Source organism: Lutjanus erythropterus, chromosome 24, assembly GCF_056507025.1.
Source record: "Lutjanus erythropterus isolate fLutEry1 chromosome 24, fLutEry1.hap2, whole genome shotgun sequence".
NCBI classification, from domain to species: Eukaryota; Metazoa; Chordata; class Actinopteri; order Lutjaniformes; family Lutjanidae; genus Lutjanus; species Lutjanus erythropterus.
Genome location: NC_139340.1, coordinates 18,050,028 through 18,063,665, shown reverse-complemented (window position 1 = coordinate 18,063,665; position 13,638 = coordinate 18,050,028). Strand labels below are relative to the sequence as shown.

At 37.1% G+C, this 13,638-nt stretch overlaps 1 protein-coding gene across 1 annotated transcript; it reads left to right on the top strand.

The window, feature by feature from the left end:
• Positions 1-1,532: 1,532 nt before the first annotated feature.
• Positions 1,533-12,978, top strand: cybb (cytochrome b-245, beta polypeptide (chronic granulomatous disease)). Its single transcript, XM_084713616.1, has 13 exons — positions 1,533-1,675; positions 2,847-2,939; positions 4,670-4,780; positions 5,025-5,109; positions 5,957-6,105; positions 7,485-7,666; positions 7,942-8,074; positions 8,254-8,346; positions 8,742-8,995; positions 9,938-10,100; positions 10,769-10,915; positions 11,123-11,247; positions 11,818-12,978. Exons 1-13 carry the CDS (start codon positions 1,631-1,633, stop codon positions 11,933-11,935), a joined length of 1,698 nt encoding a protein of 565 aa, XP_084569742.1. The 5' UTR covers positions 1,533-1,630; the 3' UTR covers positions 11,936-12,978.
• The last annotated feature ends 660 nt before the right edge of the window (positions 12,979-13,638 follow it).

Below are 13,638 nucleotides of genomic sequence, written 5' to 3'. Positions count from 1 at the left end.
CACTCCGCTGCGTCTCCCTGATGTGAACCAAATTTAGATGTCAGTTCAGGTGTTTCCCTTTCTGCCGTTTAGCTTGAAACAGGAAGCGTGTGGAAATTAATCTTCTGTTTTACTTCGTGTTTAGAAATCTGCCACTTCCTCTGGCTAAAATTCACAGTGTCACCATCAAGTATCAAGTTCCTCCTCAACGGTCACCTGGGTTTGAGCGTTAACACATCTCAACATGACAGCAGGGCGTCGCCACGGTAGCACAGTTCAGATTCTCGCACTTTTCTCATTTTGGAAGGTTTTTTCTCGCCAAAATTTACCTTATATTGTTAGCGACCGTGATGATTTAAGATTCATAGAAAATTCTTCAGATTTGAAAGTGTAACCATAAACATTTTCTATGGCGACACAAAAAAAGTAAAGATTGATGATGACAGACTTGTTATGGAGGCGTGGCCCAGGTGCCAGCTGATGATTGACATCATACAGGTGTGATTGTTTGGATCTCACTGGAAGTGACGTCCTAAAACACACCTGCAATTAGAGCGTGTCGCCACAGGTGCTGCTAAAGAGGACGAAATGTAGATCCTGAGATTGTTACCTGAAGTAAAAGAAGCAGTAACATTGAGTAGAAATACTCAGTTACAAGAAAAGGTAATTAAATAAGTAATTATGAGACAAAGAAAATCATAATTATGTGATACAAAGGCATAAATTTGAGATACAAAGTCATAATTATAAGATATTAGTTGATATTATGAGATAACAGCCAGAATTATGAAACTAAAAGTCCAAATTATGAGATAAAAGTCAATACTATGTGATAGAAATCATACATACAAGATAAATAAACAAAATGATGAGATAAAAAGTTGATTATGAGATAGGAAGTGTTTATTATATAATAAAAAGTTGGAATTATGGGATAAAAATCATAATTATGAGACTAAAAGTGGGAATTATAAGATTAAAAAGTTAAAATTATGAGATAAAAAGTTATATTTATGACTAAGCTGCAATTATGAGGTAAACATCATAATAGTGAGATAATTTGAAATGATAAATAAATGAGTCATAATTATGAGACAAAAAGTCATTATTCTGGGATGAATGACAAGTATGAGATAAAAGGTTATAATTATGATGTAAAAAAGTTGAAAATGTAACATAAAAATCATAAGTATGAGATAAATAGTTGAAATTATTAGATTTTTCCCCTCATAATTATTACTTCATAATTTCAAGTCCATAATTTTGACTAAACAGAGGATAATCTGAATTTGTTGAAAATCAAACAGCTATAAGTTTTTTTTTAATATTGAGCATCTGAATATTACTGTTCTGTGTTTGCAGACTTTGGTTAAATGTTTGAAGACAAACAGCAGCAGTGAGATTACGGAGCCCGTTCGGTTTTTTAATGAACTGACGAATCACTGAAGAGAAAAAAACAAACCTTCCTTCTGAAAAATGTGAACGGCCACTTCCTTATTTGCTCTTAAAAAGGTTATAAAATGAGTAATCAGTCCAGTACGTGCTTCACTCTCCTCCTTCACTGTTTCCTGTTTCCTCCTCTGTTATCATATTAATACACTCTCCTTCACACACACTCACACACACCATTTCAGAAGCACTTTTCACCACCATGGGGAACTTCGTTGCCAATGAGGGACTCTCCATCTTTGTTATTGTGAGTAAATTTGATTTTATTCTTCTTATGGTTCTCTGTTGTAATACTAAATTTATTTTTCATTTTATTTATTATGTTTTGTTATTATTTAATTGTTTGATTTTTTTTTTGCAGTGCATGGTCTTGATTTTGGACACAATTTATATAAAATCTGGTTTGAATCATTAAAATAAAGCACCTGTGTATCAAGGAAAAATGTTGTTTCTAAAGACCACTGTAAAAACAAAAAAGTTGAGAAAACTTAAAAAAAATTTCAAGGTAATATCAATCATCAAAACATCAGTCCTGGTAGAAAGAAAGTAGTTCTGTTAGATTCTGCTGCAGAAAGAAAATAGTTCCTACATTTAAACTGCTCATAACAAGGTCTGTGAATGATTTGGAGGAACCGGATCATGATTTTTAGAAAGAGACGCTGCTGTTTAGTTTTTAAAATGTATTTTTTTGGCTTCTGAGCACCACAAGCTCAGTGTCCGTTAATCCTGTTATATTTGAGATGGATAAAAAAAATCTAGATGAATAAATAACACTACAGAGGAAAAAATGTGTACTTTTCATGATGAGGCAAACTCTCCCGTTAATTCTATGCACCTATAATCTCTTAGAATGTTTTAGAAACTCTCTAGAATCTTTTTAGAAAAAGTTTATCTAAAGAAGAAAAGTAAATTATCTCAATAAAACATTATTAGTTGGTAAAGGGTTTTTGAGACAGTAAAGCTGTCTTGTTTTTTCAACTTTCTTTGTTTTTACAGTGCAGGACATTCTAGTCTTCTTCATATATATGTGCATTTAGGCAGAATTAACAGGCTCGTGTTTTTTCCTCTCTTCAGTAAAAACAATACACACATTTTAAACGTTTGATAAAAGGTTTACTGCAGATATAAATCCTAAGTTTTGCAGGATTTCTTCTGGAGACTTTTATTTATTTGGTGACCCAAATAAAATCTCTTGTGACGCATCTGTGAGTCATGACCTAGTGTTTGGGAATGACTGCGTTGCATCATAAAACGAAGCAATTTATGAATTCGATGATGTACCACCAAAATAAAAGCCTTTAAAGATTATTAATACCAAGAAACTTCAAAAAATAAAATGGCTGTTGTGAAATGAAAAACAGTCTGTTGCAGAGGAACATTGTGATTTAACCTGACGTTGTGTTGGTTGTGTGTTACAGCTGGTTTGGTTGGGGATCAATGCGTTCCTGTTTGTTCATTTCTACATGGCCTTCCTGGTGGAGAGATGGTTTTACACCAGAGTCCTGCTCGGGGTGAGTCTCCCCTGCAGCTTCACACAAGATTTAGACTGTTTTCATTCATTCATTTAATGATAAAACTTAAAAATAAATCCTGAACTTTGATGAGTTCAGAGTATTAAGTTGTCAAACTGTTCAGTTTGTTAAATCAGTGTCATCACACACTACAGAGTTTGCATTTTGAATTTTTTACGTTTCAGAGAGAAGAAGCAGCTTTTGTAAAGGTTAAGGACTCATGAAAGTCATAGGGAAATCTAAACCAAGTCACTGAAAAAAAAAAAAAAACAGGACGCAGCCTTTTTTCAGTTCCTCTAAACGTTGTCAAAGTCCCCAACATAAACATCAAAGAGGCTCAATAACACACAGTGAAGCCCACGCAGACTCTTCTTCTCCTTTCTTAAACTGTAGGACGGGGCTGCACCAAAGATTCAACTAATCTAAGATTAATTCTAATCAGAGTTTAGCAAAACTCGGTTTAAAATGAATTAATCCGGATTTAAACTCAAGCAGAGCTCTGCCCCACAATCAAAAATGAACCTAAGTTTAGTAAATCCAAGTTAACTGATGTACAACAAAGTTACATGAAGTTTAATCAATATGGAGATATATATGCTCACCCAAATTAAAATCAATCAATCAATAAAAATATGATTATATTGTTGGAGTGTTGTGGGACCCAGTTAGTATAAAAACAGGAAAACTATTAACTTTGGCTGCTCTAAATTCCTTAACAAAACATTGCTAGCTAGCTAACAACTTTATAAACCTTGCACTGTTTGCAACCTAACTGGCTAAACTGTGTTTTTTTTTTTTTTAAGTTAAACTTAACAAAATGTTTGCTGGCTAGTTAAAAAGTTAACTAAACTTAACATTATTGCTAGCTAGCTAACTAGTTAACAAAACATGAGATTGTTTACTAGTTACCTAAAAAGTAAAAAGAAAAAATACCTCCACACCTGCTCTAATGCCACCTTATCTGCACCTCCCTCTGCTGTATTGTGTAGCGAGGGGAAGTAGGTCTGACATGAGGGTTAAAGTTTGCTCTGTGGTCACAGCTGGCTTCATGACACACTGAGTCAATACCAGCGGCTGCCTCACACTGAGCAGAAGTGAAACACGATCTGTTTTGTACTTTCTTATGTGTTTTATATTTAAAATCATCACAAACACAGAAAGAGATGAGGGACAACAGCTGATTTGTACTGTTCTGTAGAGCAAAAAAAGTGTCAAGAGAAAACAATTACTGTATGTTGAGGTTTAGATGATTTTATAATATTAATATGACGTTTAGATGAAGATAACTGTAAGATTTACCATGAAGGAGAGGGTCCATACGTTTAGTACAGTCTATTCTATAAAAACAAAGGCATGTATGTATTTTCATCGACATTTATCAGGTGTCAAAGTTCATTTATTATTTTACAGCTAAGTTATTGTTCTCCGTCATCCTGTGACCCTGCAGACACAGATCAGTGACAAACTTACATTTAAAAGGGATTAACCTGTATGGAAGTACAAGGCTGCCAATGTTAAAATGAAATCATTTGATCAAATTCAAATTCCAGCCAAATTAATCAACCAATCTGGACAACTGCGTTCAAATTTTAGATCATTTCTCAAGAAAATTATCATTTTTTTATGGTGGGCCTCTGTTGTCTCAGTGAAAGTTTCATTTAACTCTTTTCTGCAAGAAAAATGGTGTTTTACACGTTGAGTAACCCAGCGTTCTTCTTTATCCCCCTCAGCATGCTCTGTCCTGGGCCAGAGCTCCTGCTGCTGCCCTCAACTTCAACTGTATGCTCATCCTGCTGCCAGTCTGCAGAAACCTCCTCTCCTTCCTGCGTGGTTCCATCCAGGTATCAAAAATAAACCTAGTTTTACTCCAAAACAATAAGACAAATAAAAATTAACCAGTAAAATTAAGGTAATCACTCATCTCCAGCAAATTACAGATACAATTTGTGGAATAGTTTGTTTCTGTAGCTCTTAGAGGGCTGACTTTATCTGCTAACAAGATTATTTTTTACATGTTTCTGCTTTGATTTCTAATTTTTCATTATTTTAACATTGCAATATTTGTTTTTTCTTGTTTGTATTCAGTACTGCAGTCGCACAGCAGCTCGTCAGCTGGATCGAAATCTCACTTTCCACAAACTGGTGGCTTACATGATCGCCTTCCATACAGGTATCATCTTTACTAAAGAGTTTTACAACAATTAATTCTAGAAAACACAAAAGCACGAATAACTTTCTCTGAGTCAGAGAATGAGTTTAATGGAAGACGCCAGGTTTTCAAAATAATCATGATGAATTTCAAAGACACATTTTTGGAGAAAGTCATAAGAGGCCCAACATTCCTGAGTTTACAGATAAAGTTGCCTGTTACTGTCTTTGCAATAAAAAGAAAATGTTTCATTAAGTATTTGACAAAGTGTGAGCGTGTAATTACAAAATAGAAGGGGGCCGAGGATAAAGCCTGCTCCAAAGTTTAGATGGCCCTTTTTGCAGCACTATACAAGGTGAAGGTAATAAATGATATCTTAAATTAATCAGAATATACAAAGCAGAACTTATTTATTATCTATTAATCTGTGGATATTTTCTTTATTAATCAATTAGCAGGTTGGTCTATCAAATGTTTAAAAAGTATGAAAATCAATTGATCAGTATTTCCCAAAATCCAAGATGACGTCCTCAAATGTCTTGTTTTGTTCACAAAACAAATAATCAGTTTACTGTCAGAGAGGAGGAATATTCACATTTAAGAAACTAAAAACAGAGATGTAAGAGGATGAAAATGATGTAAAAGATGCAAGAAGACAAAAAGAACGTAATGAGACGAAAAAGCAACAATAATTAAAAAAGTAATCAAACTCAAATAATGAACAATTGTGAGTAAACCTCAATTTTTACTATTATTTCACCTAAAAACACTTCACATCAGTTTGAGTCACTCTTATTAGTTCTGTAAGCAGCATTTCACATCTTCACAGTTCTCATGTGTGACTGTCTCTCTTCCCACTTTCTCGTAGCTGTGCACATCGTTGCACACTTGTTCAACTTTGAGTACTTCATGGACGCCCAGTTGAATCGTAACAGCAGCTTTCTGCCCTTCATCCTGTCTCAAATTGGCAACGGGGACAACGCCTCCTTCCTGAACCCCATTCGCACGAACGAGACGGTAACAAGAGTTCATATTCGTATCAACTGCTGTCTTATAGATGAAATAAAACATACAGCTGGATTATTCTTGTGTTGCTTAAATCTGTGAAACCCCTCTTGTATTAATTGCAAAATTTGGTTTCATTGAGACGGAAAATAGTATTACTTCATCTGACACTCTTCCTCTTTGGGGATATTTCTCCTCAGATATCTGGTCATTTAAGAAACTTCCTCTTTTCAGAAACAGTTTTCAGTTTCAAAGTGCATTTCTTCAAAAGCCATAACACTAAGAAAAGGGAGTTGGATCTTTTGTGTCATCAAAACCTAAAATACGCAGCCTCTCCTGGGCTCCTCTTAAACAACAGCTTTAAAACCTCTGTGCTGAAGCTGTTTTCTGCAGCTTTCAACCTAAACTCACATATTTTTTACCAAAACACGGACTTCTTACCCAAAATCTACGACTCCACTGACATTTTCCTGTGACTACTTTTGACCAAACATAAAAAATTTAGATTATTCCTCCCCCTCTTTGTCCTTTCTTGACTGTTAACGTCCATGCAAACATGTAGAATTGGTTTGCGTACCAATAACCAGTGACCACTGAACTGTCCCAAGTAATCATTTTGATCAACAAATTCAAATGTAACTGTTACCTGTCAGTGTCTAATCAATGTTTTCAGTATTATGATAAAGGCCAGTGTTAGCATAATAACAATTTTTAGCATGAATATTGTGGTTCTTGCCAATTTTTAGCACTGATATTGAGATTCTTCACAGTGTTGATGTCGGGTTCTTGGTGATTTTAGCCTTTATATTGGGGTTCTTTACCATTTTTAGTGCTAACATTGGGGTTCTTAGTGATTTTAGCCTTGATATTGGGGTTCTTGACAATTTTTAGTCTTAATATTGCAGTTCTTGGTGACTTTTAGCAATTATTTGCATTGATAATGGGGTTCTTGGTGATTTTCTGTAATATTTCTGTAAAATTTCTAAAGAATTGTTCTTAACCATAGTGGCATTCACTTCAACCACTCTGCTTTCTGCATCCAGGCAAGACTCCTACTTCTTCCTTCTGTATTTACCTTTTTGAGATGAAAAAGCGGCAGGGATTGTTGTATCTACAGCCAGAGTGAACAGTGAGAGGAAGTCTGACAAAACAGACCTTTGGTACATGAGGGAAGTTAGCCAATAAACACGACCTGAAGGGCTGACTGATGTGGAAACAAGTGAGGAACTATTTGAGGTGACGACCCTGTGACCACGACCCACGCTATGACTAATCGGCTCTGTGGCCTCATTTGAGGAGAAAATAGTTTTAAAAAGGATAATGACATAAACTGTAAGTAAAGAGGCAATTAAGTGCTTGGAGTCCAACAATTACACTGTGTTCTGATGCAGAACCCTACCATCGTCATGTTCACCACCATCGCTGGCCTGACGGGCGTGGCTATCACGCTGGCCCTCATCCTCATCATCACTTCATCCATGGAGGTCATCCGCAGGTCCTACTTCGAGGTGTTCTGGTACACCCACCACCTCTTCATCATCTTCTTCATCGGACTGGTGTTCCACGGCTACGGGTAAGAAATACACAAAATACAGCTTATTTCTTTTATTTTATTTTCTGATCAGAAACTGAAAGTCAAATATCTTTTTTTTCTCAGAAATCTGTGAATTTTTTTCCTAAATGTGACACTTAATTTTAGTATTCTTCAACTTTAATCTTGGAAAGTTTGGGGTTTTTTTTCAGATTTTTTTAACCTTCAGTGACTCTAATATGCCATCACTGATTTAATGATACCAAAAACTCAACATATGATGTGTGAATGTGTGAAATATGTTTCACTGTCTGCAGGCGGATCGTACGAGGACAGACGGCAGCGAGCCTGAAGACAAACAACCCAGAGTTTTGTGTTAACCGCTTTGAGGAGTGGGGAAACAACGGCTCCAACTGCGCCGTTCCAGAGTTCGCTGGAAACCCTCCAATGGTGAGCTGAGTGCTCATGGGAAATATTTCCACCAATGACACATTCTGATGAGTCAGTTTCAATCATTGGTTTGCTTTTATCTTTTAGTGTTTGACTTCTCACCAGCCAAAAGCTGCTTACGTTATAAGATATGTAGTATAATAATTTAATACATTTTCCAATATTTTCCTTTTCTCCAGACATGGAAGTGGGTGGTCGGTCCCATGATCCTCTACGTGTGCGAGAGACTTGTCCGCATCTATCGATCCCATCAGAAGGTGGTCATCACCAAGGTGTGTAAATCAGAGAGATGGAAACGCTCCTGTGTGTCCAGGTCGTTCAGTAAAGGAGTAAAACCTGCAGGGACACGAGCTTGTCCTCTCTGTCCTTTGACTCTCAGCACAAAATCTCAAAAACTACTCAATCAAATTTCTTTTTCTTGATTTTCTCTCTGCTTTATAAAACTTGTGTACATTTTTTTTTACCTTCCTGTCTATCTGGTTTCTAACAGGATAACTTTATAATAAAGTTATTCTTTTGTTTTTTGTTGTGAAGCAGAGGTGTCAATGACGATATACCAGTATTGACAAGAACTGTGATAAATTATATATATATATATATATATATATATATATATATAGAGAGAGAGAGAGCTGAGCTCTAATGACACTCCGTACCTGCCCCTCAGGTGGTGATGCACCCCTCCAAGACTCTGGAGCTGCAGATGAAGAGGAAAGGTTTCCACATGGAGGTGGGTCAGTACGTCTTCATCCAGTGTCCGTCCGTCTCCAGGTTGGAGTGGCACCCCTTCACCCTGACCTCCGCCCCTGAGGAGGATTACTTCAGCGCCCACATCCGTATCGTCGGGGACTGGACCCAGGCGCTGTACGAGGCCTGTGGAGGAGACAAAAATGAACCTCAGGAGGCCTGGAAACTGCCCAAGTATGACAGCAGGGGAGGAAAGGGGCGATGAAAGAGGAAAACTGTGCCTGAAATTGCTCATCATTACATTTGCTCTCCTTTGAAAAGCTGACAGTGGGGGTCAAACTTAGAGCCCCGGTGCTTTATTGTTCATCTGTCTTTATTCAGGAGGAGGCAGAGAAACTGCTGAAATCAAACAATATTATCCCTCTCCGACATCAAATTAGTTTTCCACAGTGGTCCTGTTGATTTTTTTCTGTTCTCCTCAGACAATGAAAGAGCGAGGCCTGTGTTAGAGCTGCTGCCTCTGATGAAATCACCTTCAGGGTGACACTTTGTACTTATTGAACAACAGCAGCAACAACAGCCAGTTCTCCAATCATGCTTCATGAAGGCTACAAAAACTTCATTTCACTGAAAAACTGAAAATAATTTAGAGTTTAGTTGTTCTTCATGTGGAAAAAACAGATTCAAAGTTTTCAGTGAGAGAAAACAGTAAAATGTTACTAACTTAAAAGTTATCCAAACATGATACTATTTGATAGCTAGCTAAAAAGTTTGAAAGAAAAGCTATATTGTTAGCTAGCTAGCTAAATAGTTTACTATTCTTTACATTGTTTTCTAGCAAGCTGAAAAGTGAGAAAAAAGTTGCATTGTTTGTCACACAAGAACACACACAAACTACTCAGTCGATGCAACAGTAGACCAGCGACTCCTGTGTTGTGCGACATAAAATGACTCTTTTTGTTAAAGGAGTCTTGTTGCAGCAAAACAGCAAAGCAATAAACAATTTAACTCTGATTTCCAGTTAGAAAAGTCTGTCTGACAACAAGGTAAAGTGGTGAAAACATTCTAAATGAAGTGTAAATGTAGAAATGTGGAGATGATTATCAGGATATTAATAGTCTCAGTGATATCGTTCACATCGTCACCATCACGACCCGTTTGTCTCTCTGTCCTCAGGATGGCCATAGACGGTCCGTTTGGTACCGCCAGTGAAGATGTGTTCCGTTACGAGGTGGTGATGCTGGTGGGAGCCGGAATCGGCGTGACTCCATTCGCCTCAATCCTAAAGTCTGTGTGGTACAAACGCATCCAGAACAACCAGGATGTCTTCACCAAGAAGGTGAGGGAGACTCAAGGTCCACTTACTGGCTTTTTCCCACACTTTCAACCATATCACATGGTCTTCCTTCATGGAGGAAAAACAAGCAATGCAATTGTTTTTGTTGATCTAAATTTCCTGCAGAGCTCAGTCTTGATGTTGGGAATTTTTTGTTTAAGTCTGTTGAACAAAAAATCTTAAGTCAAAGTCTACTTACTTATGTTTTGTTGGAGCTTTCAACTGGTTCTCATATTTTTTTTCCCAGCAGATGTTTCTTCACACTGTAAAGACAAAAAAGTTGAGAAATTTTCAGGGCAACATACTGCAATAGATTTTTGAGTTTTGAGCCCAATTCAACTTTTGAAAAGGTTTTACCAACCACTGATCTTTTGTTGAGACAATTTACTCTTCTTGTTTGGGTAAACTTAAAGCTTTGGATTTTACAAATACCAAAATATTGAGCAAATTCATTTAAGTGAAAGTAAATGTTACAATTTTAATATTTTAAAAGTATTTTAAAAGTAATTTTTCAGGAACTAAAAAAAACAAAAACAAATCAAGTTTGCAGCTCAGTGTGACCAATTTTTTAAATTTTTGAGTTTGAGTTGGGTTGTCTCAATTATTTTTTATTTTGAAGTTGTTTACTTAAAACCAATATTAAATAAAGTGAGTGTTGCTGTCCTCTGCAGATCTACTTCTACTGGCTGTGTCCGGAGACACAGGCCTTCGAGTGGTTTGCAGACCTGCTGCAGTCTCTGGAGGGTCAGATGACGGAGAAAGGAATGACCGACTTCCTCAGCTACAACATCTACCTCACCCGCTGGAAGGAGACCGAGGTACGATGAGGTCACATGATGCAACAAAAACCCTCGTCATGGCAACTAGTGAAAACTATCATTTACTGAAGTTCAGAGTATTTCCATTTTTTTCTACTTTATTAGCTTCTGCTCCACCTCACTGCAGAGATTCTATTCTTAAGGGTAAAGTAATGGTTCCCAGCTGATTGGATGAATTTAAGAACATGTGATCTTCTCTTTTATCAGGCCGCTCACTTCCGTGTCCACCACGAGGCGGAGAACGACCCAATCACAGGCCTCAAACAGAAGACGCTTTACGGGAAACCCAACTGGGACAACGAGTTCACCAACATTGCATCAAAGCACCCGGGGTGAGACCCTTTGTCACATTCTTGCACTGTACACACACACACACACACACACACACACACACACACACACACACACACACACACACACACACACACACACACTTTATCTCCTCTTCATGTCGTCCTACCCTTTTTGTCAGATGTGTTGGTTCCCCGGCTAATTTAGACCCCAAAATATGTAACAAGAGGATTTAAAAACACTGGAATTACCCTTTAACATAAACCGAAACACTATTAAGTGACGTTCTCAACTCAGTTCCTTAAAATTGAGAATCTTTGTAATTTAATATTATGGTATAAAGAACCCTTAATGAACCCTTTATGAAAGAGTTCAAGCATTTCACCAATCCTTTCAGTGAGGGTTCTTTGGATGAAAAGGGTCCTAAATGGTAACTTTGTAGTTTCATAAAGAACCCTCGACAAACCATTTCTCTAAAAAAAATGCTTCTTCAGAATAAAATGGTTCTGGGTAGAACCTTAGCCCTTCAGGAAGAACCCTTGGGGAAATTTTATTTCTAAGAGTGTTCTAGTAGTAATAACAATAGTACCTTGTGTTCTTGTTCTCTGTAGAACTAAAGTGGGTGTGTTCCTGTGCGGTCCTCCTCAACTGGGGAAATCTCTGGAGAAACAGTGTCTGTCCCACTCAGCGGCCGACGTCAAGTTCATCTTCAACAAAGAGAACTTCTAAACACTGCTCGATAAGAACCAGGAACACCACGAGACCATGACGACCAGGAACACCATGAGACCATGACGACCAAGAACCTCATGAGACCATGACAACCAGGAACACCATGAGACCATGACAACCAGGAACACCATGAGACCAAGACAACCAGGAACACCATGAGACGAAGACAACCAGGAACACCATGAGACCATGACAACCAGGAACACCACAAGACAGGAAACATCCCAAGTAGCAGTGAGGTCACAGAGAGAGAAGGAAATTTGTCGTGTGATCTTGAAAAAGACATTTATTAGACACTGAACTGTGGACGTCTCATGTAGGAGGACAGAGTGATGTCCTGCTCCACTCTGCCTCCGACTGGGTTACCCTGATATTCTTACCCTAACTCTAACTTTGTACCAAGACCCTTTTTATGTACCAACGTTTTCATCCATATCCCATCCTTTGTGTTCTACCAAGAACCCTTTCATATTCCAATGGTTTCATGTAGAATCCACCCAAGGTGAGTTCCTCCTATAACCTTCTTGTCTTCCGAGGGTTCTATGAGGAACCATTTTGTATTCTATAGATGAAGTAAATCTTGAAGAACTTTTTCTTCCAAAAAGGATTCCTTGGATGAAAAGGGTTCTTAATGGAACCCTTAGTCTTACAAAGAAACATTAAAAATGAGAGCCAAAACAAACATGTTTTATATTTTTGTTGAGTGTATTTACATCAAATATTTTAGACCACAGAAGTGTCTTATTTTATGTTTTTGAATGTACAGAACTTGAAAACGTCGTGCTGCTTGTCTCGGATCTTTTCCTTTTTGCTTCTCGTTGTTTTGCAAAGATGCCGCTGTTGCTCAAAAACCGAGTTTTCCACATCACCTCCTTCTGCTTTTCTGTTACATCAATAAGTGAAACTGCTGCTTTCAACACCTTTTTCTTCCTATTTTTCTTTTCAACTTAGGTTTTCATTTGCTGGAGCAGTTTTGATTCCATATTATGTAGCTGTTTTCATGTCTGTAGTTTAAATAAAATAAAAAATAAAATGTACAAACCTGTTTCTTAATTGTTTTTTTTTTTTCTTGCTTGTGTGCGTGTGTGAAATAAATACCCAACATTTTTCAGCCAATCCTTTTTTGGAGAATAAATTTGACCTTTAAGTGAGTTGTTGCTGCAACTTTTCAGCTGAAAAGATTTTGTAACTAACGATGTGTAAACAAAAATCACTTTCCCAATTGGTTTTCTATTTTTAAATTCCCCCAACACTCAGTGATCCATCCAGATCAGTTATCAGCTCCGGACAGAACTCCATATGAATTTTATGTCATTTTACAATCTGTAACAGTCGACACTCAGAGCAGGTGTCCAGTTCAATTTTCTGTGTTGGTTTTAAGTCTCAAACTCTGATGCAAACATGTTCTTCTGTGGACAAAAGCAGCTAAAAAAAAACCTTCATGTGAAGGACACTGCAGGATAAAAATCTCTTCGGCAGAATACAACCTCTTCCAGCTCAAGGTCTTTCCTGAAATTGCACAAACTGCAAATGTCCAATACTAATTTTATATACGTGTGTGTGTATATATATATCAAATGTTCTGTAGGTTTCTTACAAATAGCATTTAAAAGTGAGACTGAAGTTAAGGAAATTTTTAAGGGTTTAAATTTTAAAGTTGATAATTTTTCAAAATCATATTCAGGGTATTTTAAGCCATT

Coding starts and splice junctions, on each gene's coding strand:
- cybb (XM_084713616.1), top strand. CDS start 1,631: ATGGGGAACTTCGTTGCCAATGAGGGACTCTCCATCTTTGTTATT. Junction 6,106..7,484: donor CCATTCGCACGAACGAGACG/GTAACAAGAGTT, acceptor GTTCTGATGCAG/AACCCTACCATCGTCATGTT. Junction 7,667..7,941: donor CTGGTGTTCCACGGCTACGG/GTAAGAAATACA, acceptor CACTGTCTGCAG/GCGGATCGTACGAGGACAGA.